This window comes from Falco peregrinus, chromosome 5, assembly GCF_023634155.1.
Source record: "Falco peregrinus isolate bFalPer1 chromosome 5, bFalPer1.pri, whole genome shotgun sequence".
Lineage (NCBI taxonomy): Eukaryota > Metazoa > Chordata > Aves > Falconiformes > Falconidae > Falco > Falco peregrinus.
In genome coordinates, this window is record NC_073725.1 from 61,455,417 (window position 1) to 61,477,941 (window position 22,525).

Genomic DNA, 22,525 nt, shown 5'->3' on the forward strand with positions numbered 1-22,525 from the left:
ACAACTCACATCTGGCTGCCAGCGCTCTACAGCAGAAAAAAAAAATAACAAATATTTGAGACCATCTGCTTATTTTCCTTTTAACCACTATATACACCATTGAAGATGTTGCTACTATTACAATTGTCATTATCAAATTAGTGGCAGCTGCTGCACTGCCATTAATGACACAGTGTGTTGCAGTGTTGCAGATGGGTGGTCAGAGCTGGACAACTGGCACAAAAACCGTAAAACTTTACCGAGGTCAGCTCACACGTAACACAGAGGACACAGAGAAATGGCAAAGCACTTTCTATCATGACCAGCAGTATTGATTTCTCATAAGAAAGACCCACAACATGTTTTTATCCGACATGAATACAGACTTAGAAACAGCACAGAGCAAACAGAGAGGAAAGCACAGCTGTACGTGAAAGGGTCCCTGTGGAGATCCCTGTGCAGGCTCTATCAGCTTAGGATTCAAGGCTTTAAGGTCAGCTAGCATAAGCAAGGCTCCTATTGGGAAAAAATCCTCAGCTGAAGTGTTTTCCCCTCCATTTATGAAAAAAAAAACCAATTTCTTCCTAGCTTCTGCTGTCTTATAAATATGCAAGTCAGCTACTGATTCATGATACAGCTGTCCTGTGGCTAATTGAAATACTACAGACTGTTCTGCTCCCCTTCTACTTCTACTTTGGGACACTCAGTGGCACATGGCTACTGGCATTTTTTCTCTCCTTTTTTTTTTTTTTTTTTTTTTTTTTTGTGCTATTTTGGCATTCTGCTGTTCTGATCTGACCCTAACAGATAAACGAAAGGTGCAACAGTGTAATTTTTTGTAGACACCCTTGTGACTTGACTCTGGTGGTCTTCTGGTCTACTGGTGGTCTGAATCCGTGTGTTTAAATCCTGCATCCATCACACCTTTCTGTGTGAAGGGAAAAACAGGGCAGCTATGTAGCATCACAAATGTGGTTTCTGCTAATAGAAAATTGTTCATCACGGGTGAGATCCAGGTCCTGCTGAAGCCAGCACAGATCTTTCTTTGGTGTGTAACGAGTATTGGGAAAACATCCTAGTGCTACAGAAAGACATAGAAAATCAGGACCATTAACCATCACCTCTCTTCTTCGTTACACCACCAAGGTCTTCTCTTTCCCTGCACAGCAGATCTCAGCCTTAAGCTGGCTTTTTTGCACTCTAGATCAATACTGTGAGCATCTTGCCTTCCCTCTTCGTGCTCTGAGGTTCAGGTTGACTATTGCAACAACCCAAATGCTTTTTGGTCACACTGACTTCTCTAATCCAGGTACAGCTTCCAACCTGCCCTTCCCAGGTGTGTTACATACACCTTGCATGCAGGAGATCCGCTGGTCAGGCTAAACATAGCCTGTGCCAGTAACAACCTGGACCTGCTCAAACCTGCCCATGTGAAGGGGTGATTTAGCTCACAGATACCAAGCTCCTCCTCAGCCGTGGGCTGGGGTAGTCACTCAAGGCAGGCAGGAGTTATTACAACACGGGTAGTAGATAAGCCCTGTTCCGACACGGCTCAGACCCAACCCTGACCTAACGTACTCGGTGCTTATCCAGCATGTTCAGGGAAGTGACACTAAGGTCTCCCGTGCCTAAGAACAGAACTTTTGCTTCAGCTCAGACAGCAACTCTTTAGACAGCACCTTCTGCTCGATCACAGTTTTTGGGTGCATTCCTCTCAATAAATTTGGCTGCCTAAAGCAGTTACCCAGACAAACGTGGTGGTGGAGCTCCCTCCTTGGAGAGGGCCATCAGTGGAGACACCTTCAGAAGGTGATTCATCCTTTCTCTAGATTACATCTTAGGCTGGGTGGATCTCCTACAGACATACCCACTGTCCTTTACCGACCCATTGCTCTCTTCTCCAAAGAGCTTAGACACTTGATTTTCACAGAGCTAAAACAGATAAGATGAAGGATTTTCCTGTTTCGTTCTATCACCTCTCTGGGTGCTGTTCCAGATGCCTTGATGAGAAGCTCTCCTGCACTGTGGTGCAATGACACGAGGCTCCTTTTCAGTATAGTTCCACATTTTTATCATTTCAGTTTATTACTCTGACCTTGGTGTTAGATGACGAGTTAGGACCCAAACCATCACTCCAAATGTTCTTACCCTTGACAGTAATAACCGCACTACTTTTAGCTGCTCCAGCCTCACACTCATATCTGCCACTGTCCTTTTCTTCTGCCCTGTGAATGACAAGCTTGGCTTCAAATCCCGACCGGCTGATGTTATACTTGGAAGAATTCCTAAGGCTCTTCCCATCTTTGCACCACTTTACAGCGCTGTCTGATTTGGAGGTTTCACAGTGAAGGATCACATCCTCTCCCTCAGTGACTTCAGTATCAACCAGCTCCTTTGTGAAGATGCAGGGCTTCTCTAGAATCACATAAAAACCATCTGAGATCTTTCAGAAGAGGTGTGGATTTTCAGATCACAAGTAATCTGTGAGATTTACATCCAAGACTACCTGTATCAAAACTACAGGTCAAGGTTAGTGACAAATAATTTTGTGTTCATGACTATAAAGCCCTTGGGAAGGCACCAGTCATACCATAAAGTGTTGTTAGTAAATACCTAATGCCATCTGGGAGAAACAGAGCAGACAACATGCCTGTTGAAGACCATAAGTAAGATCTCTCTCACATCTCTCCAAATAGGAACAAGATAGAGGCACGATTTTCCTAAGCCGTTTTCCCCATGAGCTGATTAGTTTGAACCTTCTAACTGAATGTGGAAAAGCTAAATCTGCACGAAGTGAGGCACATTACAGGTTTTTCAAAGCCAGTCACCTAAAGCAGGTCTCATCTCATCAGTATGAGTCCTCTAAAAACCAGGCAGATAGCTCAGATAGGTCACATAAGGTGTCTCTATAGCCGCTGGAAGATGACACCTCCAAAGACCAAATATTCACTTCCAAATCAGGCCACTAGGACAGAGAAGATGAACTGCTCTCTTAATGGTTTTTAATTCATAAAAATCCAATCAATCAGGAGATCAAACTTGGGTTTGGTAGTATAGCACCATATATTAGCACTACCAAAAGGAGTCAGCCTTTTTCAAAAAAGGACCTTTAATTTGCCTTCAGGAAAAAAAAAAAAAAAAAAGCCACCAAAATATCTGTTTGCATTTTGTAGCATGGCAAAATTTGGGTAAATTTTGAAAAAAAAAAAAAAAAAAAAGTTTCACAGGAAATGTGGCAATTCTGCAAAGAATGAGAATATGATCTGACACAGTGGAGACCGTATTTTATTTCTGTGGGCCATAACAACTATTTATGTTTCCAGTAAGAAAACACCTCTCCAACCCTGCCCTCCTGGGCTGTCTGACATGCATTTTACTCCCTCTCCATGGAAGTAGACTAACACTACAGTTTTAACTCTGTTTAACTTCTCCAGAAAAAACAATTCATTGTCAACAATGAATAGCAGAGAACACACATAACGTTGCCTATCAAACAATGAAAACTAAATCAAAAACCTATTTGTTGCACTTTGGGTTTGGTGTTTGTTGTTTGTTTTTTTTTCTCAAACTAATTGATTTCTTCTCCTTTATCATCATCCTATCAGCTCGGCTTAAGGAAAACTGGACAAGGCACCCAATGTACCATCACTGCAGTATAACATTCCCACCTAAGGTCCAATAAACGCTCTGAGAGTTATCCAGGATTACAAAGTGTTCATTCCCCAGCCCTAATGTCATAACATAGGCAATGTTATTCTTGAGCATATGCACAAATACATATGGTGGGGCCAAATTTGTAGCATTTTTATTATTTTTTCACCTACCCACATTAACCCCTATTTACTTCTACACGTTCTTTCCTCTCCTGCAGTCTTTATGATTGAATTACCTTTAACAACCAAACTGGCAGATGTTTTCTTATCACCAGCTTCAAATGTAATGACCCCCGAGTCCTTCAGTGAGAGTTTTTTCAACGTTAGCAAGTGATATCCACCAGGCTGAGACTGGATCTCATTAAGTTCATTGGTATGGAGTGGGGTTTTATCCAAAAACCACTGCACTTTGCTATACTCTACAGGAGAGATTCTGCATCTGAACATGGCAGATTCTCCTTCTAACACAGTGACATCTTCCAGGTCTTCTGTTATTAGCACTTTCTGGCCTGAAAGGAACATAGATACATCAATTACTGGAATCTTCTGGTTCTAGCATGAAAATCGATACGGAAAACTCCAAGATTTCCCACGTGAGCATTTCAAGGAAGAAATATGTTCATGATACAGAAGACTGAAACGCAATTCCCCCGTTACTGAACACAAAAACCACCCAAGATGATAAGATATACAGGACACACACCAAATTAGGATGAAGACAACTTCAAAGCACCAGAACACATACAGCAAAACAAGTAGCCAGTACAATGCAAAGCCGGTGTTATAAAGGTTCACATAATGAAACTACCTAGAAAGTCTCTTGACAGCATCATTTGGGCTGTAGATGTCACTAAGCAGATGATCCCTCCCACGAAAACCCCTCTGTTTTTCTAGAGCAAATATAACTTGCTTTCTATGGGACAGGAACACCCAGCCTCCACCTTCTTTGAGCTTGGTCCAACCTTAAACACAGTGGGTAGTGTCTGACTGCAGCTTTAGTAAAAAGAAATAAAACAACAATCCTGAAAAACTGCCTACATAGATATAGACCTAACTAAAAATAAATAAATAAGATAAGGTTATCTGTGTACATAAAGATGTACCTAATGTTGCTCCTACTTACAAAACCAGTACAGGGAATTTTTACTTTTACCTTGAGCTTTGTGACAGAGAAGTATTTTTTCACACTGAAAAATTGGTGTTAGAAACCTCAGAGTGAATTCAGGTAGCTCAGACCCTGAGGCCATAATGAGGATGAAGCACACTTCTTTGCTTCTCAAGGCTGCTCTAGCAGATGATCAGAGGTGGAGGAGTCTGACACTACCCCCTAGTCTTTAATGACTAACTATAATGATTAATAAGTGGACACCACCACTGCATCTCCACGTGACTATTTCTGAATTGTTCCTCTCATTCTCTTGTTGTTTCATCAATTTTAGCTCAAGGGTTTCTCCCAGTCAGGGCATCAGTGAGGGAACTGGTGAGGCACAGTAACAACCAGACCTCACTCCTTCCCCCTGAATACTGCCCTGCTGTTAACATTGCCCACCACCGCTCATTTACTGTCCATAGCATCAAATAAAAGCTGTTGGGTTGTACTCTTCAGCTGGAGGTTGGGTTGTACCTTTCATCTCCAAGGAGCAAAAGGACATTAAGCACTTAAGGACGCCTAGACCACTCATTCACCCATCCCCTCTTAGAAAGCACTAGTAGAACGAGACATCAAGGGACATGGTGAAAAGCCTGGAGCCAGAATAATTTTTCCCTTGTCTAATAGCAGGCCCCCTGAACCATATCCATCGTCTGTTCACACAGGAACACCAGCCTCTCCTCACATCAGTATTTTGAGGTTTACATCATACCCAAAGTACTCCAGGTGTAATTGCTTCAAACTGACAAATTGCTCTGCACGTCCAGCTCCACGTTGCTAGGCTTCTGTCCACATGTCCTGTGCTGCGTACGTCCATCACAAGTGAGACAGAGCCAGAAACTGGTGGATCTGGCACCCATTTGCTGAGAGATAGATCTGCCTATGCATATAGTGCTTCCTGCTGGAGAAACAGGCTGTACAACCATATCCCTCTCATGCATACCTTGCACAACTAGCTTGGCTCTGGACTGAGCATCACCAATGTCGCAAGTGTAAGTGTCACTGTCACTTTTCTCCAAGTTCTTTATGGTCAGCTGGAGGACTTGTCCCTTCTGTGTAATCTCGTATTTCTTGCTAGCCCTGAGTTCAGCTATGCCTTTCCTCCAGACCACAGAGGATGCAGCTTTCTCACTCTGGCACATAAAAACTGCAGTTCCATTTTCATCGACTTTCAGATCTGAAAGTTCCTTGACAAAATAATTCGGTTTTTCTAGAAGGGAAAAAAAAAAGAAAAAAAAAAAAAAAGACACACACAGATTTGTAAACAAGTGCTGCACATAGAGAATGGTTTTGAATCCCCTCCACCCCATTTGTAAATAATCACAGAATACAGAATCATTGAATCAGACAATCATTTAAGTTGATAAAGGCCCTCAAGATCATGAAGTTCAAAGTCCACCACTAAAACCATGTTCCTAACTGCCACATGTACACATCTCTTAAATACCCCTAGGGATGGTGACTCCACCACCTCCCTGGGCAGCCTGTTCCAGTGCTTGACCACCTTTTCAGGGAAGAAAGTTTTCCTCATATCCAGTCTAAACCTCCCCTGGCACAACTTGAGGCTGTTTCTTCTCATCCTATCAGATGGAATGGGTCTAAGAAGATCACCAGGTCCACCTCTTGTCCCAGGACATATCAGGTAAGATATTTCCAGGAAAGTTTAACGGCATCGTACAGGTACTGGTGAGGTCTCATCTTGCAGACCACATACAGTTTTGATCACCCACGTTCAAAAAAGACTAATTCAATTTGCCAGTTATGATTGGCTCATTACATAGCACATTGATTTTTCAGTATCTACTAGGTGGATTTTCAGGTTTTTTTAAAAAGGCTTTTAATCCACAATGTTTTTTGAAAACTAAAAATTGATCCTGTTTAGGGAGATGAGAAGAACATTTCCCACAGATTGTAGATATTTACCCCAACTTCTGTACACACCAGCCCCTATGCATGCTTCAACTGACCTTGCACTGTGATCCTTGCTTTCGTTTTAGAGACCTCCGTCTCACAGGTGTATTCCCCACTGTCCTTGACCGTAGAATCATGGATGATCAGTATGGCCCGTGTTCCCTCTTGGTGCAAGTCGTATTTCTGGCTTTTTCGGATTGCTTTGCCATCCTTGTACCACCTGATGCTCACATCAGGTTTTGACAACTCACAGCTCAGGCTGATGTCCTGCCCCGCTGCTGATGTTTTATCCTCCAGCTGTTTTATAACTTCAGTAGGTTTTTCTGAAGAAAGGGGGAACAGAAAGGGAACTTTGAATAAAAATCATGATCGCTATATGATTGGGGGTTTGCAATTAAAATATTTAGCAAGTTTTCATATTCCCCAATGAATGATTTGTAATATGTTAGGGAAGGGAGGGGGAAATAGTCTTGCTCTTTAGTACATATTAATTGGGCTCTCAGCAAATATGAATGATTGCTTACAGGAACTGAGAACTTGTCCTGATGGCATCCTTTTCAGGGGATGTCATTTTGTCATCACTGAAGTTACTGTAGGTGTGCAGTTGTGGTGGGATCTGTCTCCCTAAATAGAGACATCTGTGCCACAGAGATGTGTAGAGGCGGCACTCGCTCCAGGGCTGCTCTGCAAGCAGCAGTGATCTGCTAAGCACGGGCAAGAGACTTCAAGGAACAATTTTTTTTGTCTTAAATAGGTCTAACAGTGGATGGCAAAGTATATCTGAAAACTATTTCTTCTCTCCACTGACTACCCAGGGAGCCTTGGGTGATTATCTCTGATACATGCAGTCTGGGTAGTAATTATCTGTACAAATACACTACCGAGTGTATCATCCTGTAATTCTCAAATATGAATAAAAATGTTCAGGCTTTCACTTGTTGTTAAGGAAATATCTCAGCACTTCAAGGCTCACAGGGAATCACTGTGATCATAACAAGAGTTTGCCTTCATAGGTTACTATGTTTACTGTTACTATGTTTACTGTTACATGTTACATAGTTTACTGACCTTATAAAAAGACACCCAAGAAATCAAACCCCAGAACCTTTCTGATCTCATTACCTTTCACAACCAAAGCAGCTTTGGAGGTTAGACCACGGGCAGTGAAAATTATTTCCCCAGCATCATCAGGAATCACACTTTTGATACTGAGTATATATTTCCGACCCATGTTAGAGGTTCTAAATCGCCCACCACTTTCCAGTTTGCTCCCATTCAGTGTCCAGTTGAAGTCATCAATGCTTTCATGGGACAAAATACACTCAAAAGTGCAATCTTCTCCCTCCTGGATTTCAGTATTCTTCAGACGTTTTGTGATGCCAATGTTCAGTTCTGGAAGACAAAAAGTAGGTTGATAAAACGAGAAAAGGCTTTTCTGATTGACATGAGTAGTAGCATTGACATCTTTAGTTCATCAGACTGGTTTATGTACCGGATTTTCAGGACACCACTGCATTCCTTACAGATGTATTTGATATGGGACGGATTTCTTAGACATTATCCACTCAGAATCACCACAAAGGTATAGAAAAGGGGAAATGTGAATCTCCCAGCTCTGCTCTGGAAGGACTGAATGAAGAACAGCTCACTTTGTGGAGAAGAGTCTAGATTCAATGAGCTAGAGTGGAGAAAAGCTATTGGATGAGAAGCCTCTGGGATGTTGTGTGAGGTTTTTCCTCCATGCTGATATGAGAAATGGGATGTTTGTATTCATTAACTTGACACCATCCTACCCCTCCTGGTGTTCAAATCAGATTCAGAATTTGTCTCATTATCAATATGAGTCTGAAAGCCATGAACAATTCTTTTTCCTTCAAATAGCCACAAGGATGAGAAGACAGGCTGAACTGCTGGGCTGTCCAACAGACAGTGTTGTCCTACTTTTGTGTTCCCACAGTGGACACTGAATTAATAGCTCAAAAATGTGAAACACAAGATGCCTGAGGCTTTTTTGGGCTTTGTTTTGGGGTGGGGGTTTTGAGAAAGTATTTGCTCTTCTGGGAGGATTTCTGCACCTTAGGGATGTTCATGAAGGAAGCATTGTCACTACATTCTTGACACGTGGTTTTTACCGAAATACTAGATATGGGTACATCAAAGAGCAACAGGGACTGTTCCGACATCATGGTGTTATGTGAGGCTTATGGAGGAACAGCTGTGAGATGTGAGCCAGTGACCCAGACCGCCCGTATTTGCAGCACCCCTTGAATGCCCATCATCTACAATACTTACCCTGAATGCTGACCTTTGACTTGGCAACATCAGTGCCAATATCACAGGTGTATAAACCTGCATCTGTCTTTTCAAGGTCATGGATAAGGAGGCACAGGGTCTTCCCAGACTGTATCTGCTCATACTTGTTACCAGAACTGAGCTTCACTCCATCCTTTTTCCAAACAGGTTTGACCTTCTCTTTGGAGACTTCACATTCCAGTTTAATCACACCCCGCTCCTCACCAAAAACATCGTCCAAGGACTTCATGAAGACAGCAGGCTTCTCTGAAGGTTAACAGGCAAAAGAGAACAACCAGGATATTTAAGTCAAGATATTTTCAGTTGCTACCAAATATTTAAAGAGAGCTTAAGTAAACCTTTGACAACGCTGCTGATACCACTGCAGAACCTGAAGTAGTCTCACACCTCGTGACTGGAATGACTTTTAGGGAAATCAGAACTTATTAGGGGGAGGATGCAGGGAAGGAGAGAGGCAGCCTGCATTGCCATGGGTGGGTGCTGATATTCATGCTGTAATCATGCTCTTTCTTTTGACTGCACACCTATGAGGTTGCAAGAACTCCTTTTTCTCCATGTTGGGGCATCTGTCAGGCACAGGAGATCCCATCACAAGGAACAGGGCTTGGAGCAGGCATGTAGGGCCCCCAGTGAAGGCCAGAGGGACAGCTTCATGCTTCTATGGAATAGCTTCTCAACAAGATAGACTAAGTTTAAGGAAGACCTTGTCTGCATCATGGAGGAACAGAAAATGTTCTCTGGGAACATCCTTCCACATTGCAGCAGTCTGCAAGTGGAAAGGGCCCAGGTTAAAGGAAAAATGTGTGAAGACAAGTAAATCGGGATGTTGGTCTTCCAAAGCCAGAGATCTGGCACTGCCTTTTCACGAAGCAGGATTCAGGCAGTAGAAGCACCAACAAAAGGGTATGTTGCACACTCTCCTCGCTCTCCTGAACATTTTTACTTTTGCCTTTTTATTGAATCCCTTTATCTAATTTAAAACATATTTGACAGAGAAGATAGTTGTAAAGGGGGAAATTTCTGACCAGATATAAAAGAAAGAAGAGGAAGTTCTTCAGGCCCTCTAAGTGGGTAGAAGAGCTGAATTATTCACATACTCTGGCAAGAACAAATTAGTCATGATCAGAAGACAAAATGCAAAGGAAATCCAAGAGATGATTCTCCAAGAGGGTATGGAGGACGTCAGACTGACTTTCTGAGAGAATGGCTCAGATCATTTCCACTCATGTTTCCAGACACATGATGGAGTTAATTTAAGATAACAAATCACTATGATTTACCTGAGCATGTATGTACAGGTGTGTCACTAAAGAAAATGTGATCTTGAAATTCTGGTAAGAGTCTTACCTCATGTTTCTAACATGTCTAAAATAATTTACACAACTTACTGTGGCTTAGCTGATCATAGACGCATAGAATGGGTTGGGTTGGAATGGGCCTTTAAAGGTCACCTCGTCCAACCCCCTGCAGGGAGAAGGGACATATTCAGCTGGATCAGGTTGCCCAGAGCCCCATCTAACCTGACCTTGAATGTTTCCAGGGATGGAGCATTGACCACCTCTCTAGGCAGCCTGAGCCAGTGTCTCACCACCCTCAGCATAAAAAATTTCTTCCTTACATCTAGTCTGAATTTATCTTCTTGTAGTTAAAAAATATGAAGTAAAAACCTTTTTTAACTTTTAAACTTAAACTTTAAAAAACCCTTTTAGTTAAAAATCCTTGTCCTATCACAGCAGCCCTGCTAAAAAGCTTGTTCCCATCTTTTCTAAGCCACCTTCAGGTACTGGAAGGTCCCTGAGCCTTCTCTTCTCCAGGATGAACAACCCCAACTTTCTCAGCCTTTTCTTGTAGGAGAGGTGCCCCAGCCCTCTGATTATTTTTGTGGCCTCCTCTGGACCCGCTCCAACAGGTCCATGTCATTCCTGTGCTGAGGACTCCAGAGCTGGACACAGTACTCCAGTAAGGGTCCCACCAAAGCAGAGCAGTCCCCTCCCGCAACCTGCTGGCCATGTTTCTTTGATGCAGCCCAGGATACAGTTGGCTTTCTGGGCGGCAGACACACACTGCCAGCTCACGTCCAGCCCTTGTCCTCAGGGTTGCTCTCAATCCCTTCATCCCCCAGCCTGTATTGATACTACGGTTGCCCTGAACCAGGCGCAGAACCTTGCACTTGGCCTTGTTGAACCTCACAAGGTTCCCATGGGCCCACTTCTCCAGCTTGTCCAGGTCCCTCTGGATGGCATCCTGCCCCTGAGGTGCATCAACTGCACTCAGCTTGGTGGTGTTGGCAAACTAAGGGTGCACAAGAACTTGTTAAACCACAGCAACTCAGTTGTGTGACTGAACTTTAAAACACATGAAGGACAGCAGCAAACTGCCTTCTCTCTTCTGATTCAGTCCAGCTCCAGAACTGGTGTACTAAAGCTGTGCCCTACCCTTGGAGGTACACTGTAGAGCTCAGGTTCCTACAGTCAAAGATCTTTAGAAGCAACAGTTTATAGACTATATACTATTGAAGAGACCTACACGTAAAGGAAGTTGTCCTTGTGAATACTCTGGTAAGTACAAGGATGATAAGGAGCTATGGAAAGTATTGGCAGAACACCAAAACCATCTTCCTTAGAAAAATCATCAGCTACAGTAGAAACTTATGCTGTCCCCAGATACACAGACATGCTAAATAATAGCTCCTTTGCATCTCTTATTTACATTCAGGAGGAATGTGATCACGACCCACCTATCACCTTCAGACGCACGCTTTCTGTCACTTTGTCTGACTTCATCGTCACTGTGCCAGCATCCTCAGGTTTGACCTGCTTCATCGTCAGCATGTAGCAATTGCCAACATTCCTGATGTCATTGAAATTGTTGGTGTAAAGGAGGATGCCGTTGAGGAACCATTCCACATCCTCGTCATCGTGGGACAGCTCGCAGGAAAAGACAGCAGAACTCTCTTCTTCAATTTCCACGTCCTGTAGGTGTTTGAGTACTTCTACATTGCGGGCTGTAGGAAACGAAGGTACACAAATACCACATAGAGATTTCATAGCGTTTAGAGTTTATTAGATGATTTAATCTGGTCTCATGTACACCATGGGTCATCACATTTCGTTTACTTGGTTCTACATTTGGTCCAACAAAAAACATCCGTTAAAAAGACTATGTTGCCTACAGCCCTCAACTTTGTATTATTTATTTTTTTTTCTTTTAGGCATAAAACAGTTGTGCTTTATTTTCTTTTTAATTTAAAAATAAATAAGTCTTTCTAAAAGGGTAATGACATTACAGTGATGCCTAAGTATCCCACAGAGCTTCAGTCCCTGTGTGCTAGTCACTGTACACACACACACTATAAATACATTGTCCCTGACTCACTTCCAGGGAAACTGTGACACAGAGGATGAGATGAAGACAATGGTTTTGGCCACAAAAAGGAAATACAAAGAGATTATGCAACTCACGCGGGTTTCGAGAGCAACAGGAATTTAATTATTTTCTTTCCCAGTCCTTGACCAGAGGTTTCTCTTTGCAGCTTCTCCACTCATGAAATGCTGTTTCTCAAGGACTAGCTAACTCAGAGGAGGGTTTGGGAGTATTAAATAATTCTGTCATTTGGATGAACCTCTGCAAGGCTAAGCTGTTGCCAAGAGCTGCTCATTGGGACTTCTGGAAATGATTCTGTGGCTCACCTCCAAGTCTTGCTGAAAGTGACACAGTGAACATCTTTTCTTACCGTTTCACCAGATGTGAAAGACTGGCTAAAAATAGTTACATACCCGGATGAGGTAGAACATTGTTATGAATAACAAACAGATAGCAGATACAAAAGCTGACTGGTCTATGTTGGTCAGGAAATGAAAGCCACAAACAAGACCACTGGAATCAGAGGCCTGCAGCAATTTAACACAAAGGACATTTTTAGCTAGAAGTACCAGAGTTCTAGTTCCTCAGGGGAAATGGAAAATAATGTGCCTTGACATGCAAGAGGCTGAATTTCTGCCTTACCCAGATGGTGCCCTTCCACATGCATTACCTCTTTTATGGCAAGTGCTGGATTTCAGCGTCACGGAACAGCAGCACAGTGCATAACACAGTTGGTTGGCTTAAGATACTGCATTTACGTAACATTAGCAGAAGATAACTGTGGGAACCTACCTCTGCTCAGGAAGAAAAACCCAGTGTGAAATACTAAACCATAAAGACATGCAACAGGCTAGCCTCCCTGCTGCAAACCACTCGTACCTTCAACAGTCAGCGTGGCTTCGGTCTCCGCGTTTCCAGCCCTGCACTTGTACATGCCAGCATCTTCAGGCTTCACCTTCAAAATCTTGAGCTCCGCCGAATGCTGCTCCCGCTTAATTTTGTACTTCTCGGAGGGTTCAATGGGCACGTGGCCCTTGAACCATTTCACAATCTTTGGAGAAGGCCTGAAGTCGCAGGACAGGATGACTGAATGGCGCTCCAGAACGGTCTTGTCCTCCATCTTCCTGGTGATCTGTATGTGGTAATCTGCAAAGCAGGGTTGGGAAAGAAGAAAGGATCGATCTGAAGAAGTGGAAAGTTTCTAATCTGCATTTCATGCCAATTAATTTCATGTACATTGTTCTCAACTGTTATGTGAACTGCTCAGATGGTGCTACAAGTTTCTGTTACAGAGCTGATGTGCTTTGAAACTAGAATGGCATGGTGATCTACAGGGAATGTGGGTTTCTGTAAGATAAAACTGTATATTAACTACCAAATGTATGGTCCAGTTCTGGTTAAGTGCTTACCAAATTACTCTCTAATTGAGGTTTCTATTCAAGTAAGAGCAAATTAAAGACAAAACAAGGACTTCAGGATGTGATTGGAGATATTTACTATGAAGGCAGCAGGAGATAAAAAACCTTGAAGCTTTGTCCCATGACAAACAGGTGACAGAGTGGATTAAGTAATCAAGCTATCAAACTTGTCTAGTTCAGAAATGGGACCAAATAAACTCTCCTGGCAAATTTCATCTGTTTTGTGCTCTTCAGTGAAGTCAGGAGGAAAAAAAAGGAAAGAAAAACCAACCCAATTTTGGCTCAATAGATTTGAATACAAGGTTTCAATACCAGACACAAAGTCATTTAATCAGATCCCTTCCTGAGGCACTGCTGTCTCATTTAGTGCATCCAGCACTGTGCCCAACAACTTCTAACTGGGAACTCAACAGATCTTCCAGCTACGCATACATATGTTTCCAAGACCCCAGCCAGTGGAGCCTGCACATTAGACAGTATTTAGGAAAAATTATTTTCCACGGACTGTGAGAGGGAGGATCTCTCATGATCCAGTTCAAGGCAGGACATATTGCATTACCTCTGACTAGCAGGTTTGCTGTGGATTTTGATTTCCCAATGGAGAACTGAATGGTGCCTGTCATATCGGCACTAGTCTTCAGTATTGTCAGCCTGTGGATGGTGCCTTCTTGCTGCATGATAATGTTTCTGCCAGCCTGTAAGATTTCCCCACGTAGAGACCATTTGGGAGGTTTCACGGATGGAATGGATATCTCACATTCAAACTTGGCTTCTTCAGGCTCAGTCACATCCTCATCACACAACTCCTTTAAAATATTAATGGATTGCTCTGGATGGAATGAGAAAGCAGGAATTTAGGAGTCATGCAAGAACTCTTACATTGTCAACCTGCACACTCATGCCATCTTTTCTGCACTTGAATACCACACTTATTAGCTCAAAAGGCCTTCAAACATCCCTTTTTTATATAAAGCCAAACATACATGGCTGGTCACAGGTCAGACAATGAGACTGTGACACTGCCTCAGGAGAGTCCAGATCTGATTCCCAGTCCTATTTCTAATGCCAGCTTCCTATTCTGATATCAAACACTTGGCACTATAAAATGGTGCACTGAAACACCGATGTTGATAATAGGACAAGTTATTGCAACTTTTTCTCTGAACAACAAACTTTCTCCAGTATATCTGATAAACTTCTCTGAAACAGGAATTTCACCACTTTCCTTAGGAGAACATATTATATATTAATTTTCCAGGATCTTCCTGCCCTTACAGTCCTAAGAGGATTCAATATCAATGGACTTCAGAATAAATCAATATTGAATTAAAGTACTTTTTAAGTGGTATTGTGTTTTCAAAGTAAATGACAACAGCTTTTTGAATCACCCAGTCTTCCTTCCAGTGCATCCTGGGGGGGGGGGGGGGGGGGGGGCGGGGCAGGGGGGAATGGTTTATTACCTTCAACAAAGAAATTAGCACTGCTTTTGTCATCAAAGGCATCACAAGTGTATGTGTCCTCATCTTCATAATCTGCATCGTTGATGATGAGTTTCCGATAGACACCATCACTCACAATTTCGTATTTGGCACTAGGGTGAATTTCAACATCCTTTTTATACCATTTAACTTCGGCATTGGCACGAGACACCTGGCACTCCAGGAACCCCCGATGTTTTTCAAGAGCAATCTTATCTCTCAAAGGCTTCACAATTTTTACAGGCAGCTCTAAAAGGAGTAAAAAAAAGACGGAATAATCAGTATAGTTTCCATGAAAGATGCCAATTAAAAACTCACTAACAATATTTCTTTTATGTTCGGTTATTTGGATAATGACAGGCATCCCCACTATGCTAAGCACTCAGCTCTTCACTTGCTGTGCGTTAGTTAATTAAAGGAAAACCTTTTACCCATATTTTACCACTTGAATGGGTGAACTGCAGAGGTAATAGGTAATTCACTCAACATTACACAGCAGTGTTATGGCAAAGCCAGGGACTGATCCCTGATTTCCTGAGCTCCTCATCAGTGTGCTAATTCAAAAGTCTCCTTCTCTCTGGCTCTATCACACCGTTTAAGTCAAACACAAAAAAATGCTGTATTTTTTTAAACATACACCGGAAAGAGAAAATGCAGGAGAAAGTCAGGCTATAGCCTCAAAGTTCAAACATGGCTTTTAACGTCTTATGGTACAAAACCAACCTCCTGAGAAAGTAAACTGTGTTATTTAGCAAAAGTAAATTCCCAGGCTGGTATTTAACATGCAGTAAGGTAGGCAGGAGGTTTTCTTTCCCCGAAAGCTCTTGGTGGTGTTTAACATTCTTCACATTAAGAGTGAGGGAAGTTGGTTCATTTGTAACATAACAGAATTTGAGCAGTATCAGCATGAAAAGTATAATTACCTTTTACAGTAAGCTGAGCACGAGATTCTGCCTTTTCTGCTACAAATTTGATCTCTGCTGCATCTTCAACTTGGACACGCGCGTAAGTCAGCGAATAGGTCTTTCCTGAGAACAGACAAAACCAGACATAGCCCCTCTCAGCAAACAGCTTCACTCTCCAAGGCACTCTGCCAGGCACAGCATCACCCACCTGGCTTCAGGGCATCACCACCTGCTCTCATGGCAGCAAGGCCAACCATTCCCCTATGCCTATGTCCCTGTATCAAAGGACAACCTAACCTCAGCTCCTCCGAGGAATGATGGAACATGGCCCTACAGCCAACGGGAAAGTACCTGAAACAGAAGGATCCCACCCACCGTCAGATGATACAAATTCCTACCCACCGCTGCCAGCATGGGATGGTGGGATGACACCAAGTTTGTTTATTAAAGTTCCTACCATGTCTCTGTCCCAGCCTAGCTGCAGCCCCAAAACAAAAAAGAAACTCTGCTGAACCTTCTTAACTTGATTTTGGAGGTCAGACCCATCTGCCCAGTCTCCCATACCACCACCTATGCAAACCCACTCCCACTCAAGAATGAATCCTTTTTCACCCTACCGTCTTGACGCATTCTAATATTGTCGGTAGCCTTCAGCTTGTTGTCATTTTTGTACCATTGGGTTTGGACCTCATCATGTGAGATCTCACAGACGAAAGACGCGCTCTCATATTCATTCACTTCCACATCTTCTAGTGGTTTAACAATCTTGATATCTCGGGCTGTGAAATGATAGAAACAAATACTTATTTAGAGTTTCTCCATAACTGAGTGTGGTGTGTTTACCTTCTGCATACTTGCATGGAAACAAATGGGATTGTGTTTTATTCTAGATCAGCCTCCCTTCCTGAGTAGTTTCTCTCTTCAACACTGTAAATACATTTTATGTTTGAACCTACAGGTAGAATTTACCAGCTACAGTGGAGCTCACTGCAAGAGGATTTTTTGGATGCCAGAACTTCATACAGGTTTTAAAAGAAGTTAAACATATTAACGAAAGGAAATCTGCCAAGGAAAACTAAACACAAGCCTACAATGTCTTGTGTCACTATAAATCTGTCGCATTCACATGTTTTTTCTCTGCACACTCTCCTCTCACTGCCCTGCCTGTGTGTCTGGACTCTATCAGCCACATCTTTTACCTAGGAGACACCTTTTCTTCAGAGTCCCCTGAACTCTGTATATTCCTCTTAAATTAGTGCAAAGCTGCAGAGGTAACGTCAGAACTGACCCATATTTCTGTGCTCCTGCAGCCCTTTCCTTTTGAAAGGGAAGGCCTTGATGCACCTTGGATTAGCCTGAGAGTGCAAATGCAAACCAGCCAGCTTTCAAACAACAACCCATCCAACCACAAAGTCAGGGAGAAAAGGGCAGGTTCAACAGAGCAAAGGAACAGCGCGGGTGCTCAGGGAGATACTGCTGAACAGAAGTGGCCACACGGGGACAGCATCTAGTAAGCAAAGAGCTGATCTGTCTTTTCAGATGTCCCTCTGGAAAATAACATTTGTGAGAGCACAGCAGACCTCTCAGTCCAGTAACTGCAGTTTAGCACTAGCTTATCTCCGGTGCTTCAGAGCCTGGCAACAAAACACGCCTGGCGCTGGACCAGCTGCACAGTGCAGCACACAGAGGGGGAAAACGGTCTTGAGCATAAAGGAGAGGTGCAGTCAGAAATCACAACCCTTTCCTTAGCATTTGCAATACGAAAAGTAGGGCACTTCTTGAGGTCACATCCAAGACTTGTCCAGTCCCTGTTCAGGCAAAGTCCCCCTGTGACAATGGCTAAACCAAAAAGCTAAACCAAACCCCGTCAGCACCAGCCATTGAGCCCCTGCTTTGTGCCAGTCTGTCCGCTATTTGCTAACTCGCTAGTCTAGAAAGACAATTTGTATTCCAGAGAACAGAAAGCACTTATAAATGGAAAGCTCAGTTAGCACCTCTTCCAAAAATACTCCTCTAAGGACAGAGCAAGCACAGGACAGCTGTGCCAGCGCTTTCTCACTAGGAAGAGAAAGTTAACCAAAATGAATTAATTGCAAAATACTCCAACTCGCCACAAAGCATTTCTTGCTGTGTAGTCAGAAATACTGCAACACGTGTAATTTCCTACTTCAGTCAAACATACCATGAACCTTTAGGGTAGCTGATGTCTTGTCTTCAGCTGCTTCACATGTATAGGTTCCCTGGTCTTCATATTCACACTTGTGAATAATGAGGCTTCTCTTAGTTCCCTGGGAAATAATCCCAATTTTTTTACTTTGCTGGAGCTCCTTCCCATCCTAGAAGGGAAAAGGCCAAACCAAATCACCATCAAGTCTTCTACATCTGCTGTGAACAAAATGAACATTCAGACCTGTGCTTAATTCACCTGTCTCACTGGATTTCACAGAATCGTGCTTATATGCTGAAACTTAAGCACAGTGCAAAGTTTTCAAGAAGCACAAATGGCTGAAGAACAGGCGTAACTTCTGGATGACACCTCCTTGAAGGCTTAAGGCACTGTCATGGTTGGCAACAATTCATTTAATTTTTTTTAATTAATTAATCTGAAGAATAGTTCTTCAGACATTACCCTGAAGAAATGCTGTTATCCCCATTTAAGGGGAGTATCAGCTGAGCCCCAAGGAAGGTACATCAAATGCCTGGCCTGATCCCCAACATGACTGTCAGGTGTAAAGGGAATTGAGATTTCGTCTTAAATCACAGTTCCCAGTGAGGTTATAAATCCTGGGTGACAACTGCTAGGCATGAAGTAAAGCCGCAGACCGCATTGCTGTCGTCTGCAGTGCTCACATTCTGTGTAAGAACAGAAACATTTAACTTTCAACCCTGTAAACACACCCAGCAAATAAATAACAGAAAGTGATGAAGTAAAGGAAAAGTAAAGGCAAGTAGATGAACGTAAGGACAAGAGAGCAATGCTAAGAGCTGTATACCAAAGGCTCAGACTCGCATCCCCTGGAAATGATATTAAAGGCTCTTATTCCCTTCCAGCGAAGTCAAAAATTAAAATACTGCTATCTGTTAAGTGCTGTACCTTGAACCACTTAACGTCCACGTTGGGCCTGGACAGCTCACACTCAAATGTGACCTTGAGCTTCTGAGTTACATCCATGTCTACCAAAGGTTTGCTGATTCTCACAGGCAGTTCTGAAAAAAGAAAGAAAAAAAAAAAAAAAAAAAAAAAAAAGAGAAAGTCCAGTTACTAGGGAATTAGGTCTCCAAGACCATCTGGCACACGCAATTATGAATAGGTAGAGCCTAACTTCCATGCTTAATAAAACTTATGACAACAAAATCATATTGTTTTGAGCACATTGGTATTAGTTGTTCTGTGAACAATGATGTTATAATAATCCTGTTGACATTAGAAGGATGCGTTACCGATGATGGCCTGGTGCTTAGCATCACTTGCAGTCACAAGGAAAGCTTGTTGCCCTCTTAAAAGCTCACCCTCTGGGTCAGGACATGACACATATCCCACACCAACCAGGACCTGAGACCTCTGGGTCTGCGTACCTGTCACAGTGAGCCTCCCTGATGAATGAATGCCCTCTGCTTTGAAGGAGATGAGTCCTGCATCTTCAAGAGTCACCGAAGATAGAGTCAGTGAATGTTTCTTCCCCAGGACACCAATACTGACATTTGATGCAGGCTTCAGGCGAACACCATCCTTCTGCCAGGTGCCTTCCACATCCTCATGTGACACCTCCACCTCAAAGGTGACAGTCCCTTTCTCAGAGACTTCGAGGGGCTGAAGACCCTTCACCAACTTGATCTGCCTCACTGGAAAAGAAGAAGGGCAAGTTGGAGATTGCACACCGACAGCTATGAAATACCCCGAGGACTTCCAAAATAATTATTTCCCTATTCCTCATTCAGGTACCTGCCAATTAAATGGTATCTTACAATTAAAAAGAACACCTTTGTAGGGAACAAAACCTGTCCATGACCATACTGCTAGTATGGCTGCTGTTCTTAAGGTGGATGCTTTCAGCTGGGACAAACAAGTCAAGCAAGCATTGCAGAAAAAGGGTAATGTGACCCTTTTCCTATCAAGGTCCACCACACTCGCTGTCTAGGACAGAAATAAGCTTTGGAATTGTATGCACATACAGAAGACTAGAGACATTCCTGTGCTGGGTGAGGTAGTCACCAATAACCACCAGGAAGAACCACTCAAGAAGATAACACTGTTATTTATACTGGGATCAGGCTCCCTGTGCTGTACAGGAGCAATGTTGCTGAAAATTCTTGTTCTTCAGGCATGATTCAAGAGAAAGAAAATTATCACTACAGACTAATAGAGCATAAAGGAATAAAAAATATCGTACAATTCTTCAACCAGGATAAAACCAGGGAGGGAAGGAAGTAGCAGGAAGAGGAAAAAGCTTTGAGTAAAAGGAAAGAAAAAAAAACAGCTCATGACATGGTGTGATGTACACTGGCACCTCACAGCCTGGGGGAAAAAGCATCCATGGTTTGGGTGGGTATTACCTGTTTCTATGACAAGTCATCAGTGTCCTATCAGCCAGTAAAATGGATTTAGTGTTTAAACGTGTTACATTCTTAAAAGAAATTGTCAATTAAAAACAACAAGCAAACAAAAAAAATCCTCTAAAAAGTCATGAATTGTTCACAGAAACCTTCAATTCTATGGGTTTCCTGGAATATTTTGACCTTCCTAGTGCATGTTTAGTAGAGGTAATCCACGTTCAGCCAGCATCCGAATGCAGACTTGACAGGAGCGGGCTGTGGGCTCTGTTCTGTGGTCAAGGGCTGGACCCAGCTCCTGGGCTGAGGACACCACAGCCTCCCTGAGGCTCAAACATCTCCTGATAGCACCTGTCCTTACACCACATGGGGGACAACAGTGAATAAACTATTTCTCCAAAGGTCCCACAGAGGTGTTATGAATATGCTACAGCATTACTAACAAGCCGGGCAGAAGCACAGTACGGTTCTGCCCGGGAGGGCAGCAGCAGACTCCATGCAATGCCATCTCCTTGTACCTTCCCTGCCACCCTATCGCTTGTCACACCTCACAGCAGGGTTAGAGAGCAGCACAGACACTGTAGGATCCTGTCTAATTCCTCTTTCAAAGAAACCACACTGATTCCTCTTTCATGGTCTTCTCCAAGGTCATGACCACATAAAAGGAGTTTGCCCCAAGGACAGATCTCAAACCAGACAAATGAGGGAAGTGCAGACACTTACAGGAACTTGCTCTTTGCTTCCCAAAGACAGACACCAGAAACCCTGACTTTGCTCGCTAGAGGTTGCATCAGTCCCCTATTTCTGATCTGATTTTTGTGGCCAGTCCCTATTCCCTCGTACCTCATGCTCTGAACAGTGTACCTACTACTGTCTAACCTTCTTCTAGGATGTCTATTAACATACCAGCCCTTCAAACAGTGAATGGATCAAGGACCAAACTGAAGTTATTCCAAGGAGATTACAAAAGGGACTTGCAAAAACATTAACTAAATACCATAGCAAATAACTCAGTGAGTGGCCTCCTGGCTATATCCTCACCTGGTGTTGTACATAGGATGGAAAAAAAAAAAAAAAACAACAACCAAACTTTTTCAAAAGTCTTGTCATAAAGCAGCAACAGTTGGGGAATGGTAGAACTTTACAGGATTTATTTAAATAGACAACATTTTCTGTCAAGAGATTTGAAATTTCATACTTGTGTTCCCAGTATGATTTCTGCTATAATTAATTGACCTAATTATGCTTTTCCCTGCTGAAAGCTTAGAGGTGTATTACCCATGTCATTACCCATGACTGACTTATTTAAGTCTTCCACAAATGTTTCCACCTGGTTACAACTGAAAATAGATATTCAGCCAGATATGTCATTGTTTCAAGTAGCTCAGTTGTTTTTACAATCTCCTGGCATCTTAAAATCAGAACGGATGCTTATCTTTTGATGAAGCAGCTTTTATAGTGGAGCAAATCAACAGATTTTCACATAGCTATTCCTTCTTTACATTGCTCCAAAAGCAATCTCAAACCAAACAGTACTGGTCCAGCTCAGTGGTTTTTTTTTAAAAAGTCCCTCTGAAATCCATCGCCTTAGCCTAAAGCTGAGCACCAAATAACAGTAGCTCAATTCCCCAGACTGCGAGCATTTAAAGAACTGCTGACCTCAATGTAAGCTCTAACACGTTCTATTGAAAGGAGCTTATTTGCTTAAACATAAAAAAATAGAGCATAATTTAGGCTTCTCCTTTTAGAGTCTTGCTTTTGCTGTAAAGCAGCGTGAGAGCTCGGTGCCATCTCAGCTGGAGGA

The 22,525-nt window shown here is 42.7% G+C and overlaps 1 protein-coding gene across 1 annotated transcript in view; it reads right to left on the reverse strand.

Moving 5' to 3' along the window:
• OBSCN (obscurin, cytoskeletal calmodulin and titin-interacting RhoGEF) overlaps positions 1–22,525 on the reverse strand; it is a 184,266-nt gene that overhangs the window by 114,140 nt on the left and 47,601 nt on the right. Inside the window, exons 20-34 of the mRNA XM_055805894.1 lie at positions 19,747–20,013; positions 19,265–19,377; positions 18,353–18,506; positions 16,788–16,949; positions 16,189–16,293; positions 15,248–15,514; positions 14,347–14,616; positions 13,249–13,515; positions 11,744–12,010; positions 8,986–9,252; positions 7,816–8,085; positions 6,750–7,016; positions 5,726–5,992; positions 3,869–4,141; positions 2,128–2,394 (exon numbers count right to left, since the gene is read on the reverse strand). Coding sequence (XP_055661869.1) covers positions 2,128–2,394; positions 3,869–4,141; positions 5,726–5,992; positions 6,750–7,016; positions 7,816–8,085; positions 8,986–9,252; positions 11,744–12,010; positions 13,249–13,515; positions 14,347–14,616; positions 15,248–15,514; positions 16,189–16,293; positions 16,788–16,949; positions 18,353–18,506; positions 19,265–19,377; positions 19,747–20,013 — 3,483 coding nt within the window. The remainder of the gene's footprint in view (positions 1–2,127; positions 2,395–3,868; positions 4,142–5,725; positions 5,993–6,749; positions 7,017–7,815; positions 8,086–8,985; positions 9,253–11,743; positions 12,011–13,248; positions 13,516–14,346; positions 14,617–15,247; positions 15,515–16,188; positions 16,294–16,787; positions 16,950–18,352; positions 18,507–19,264; positions 19,378–19,746; positions 20,014–22,525) is intronic.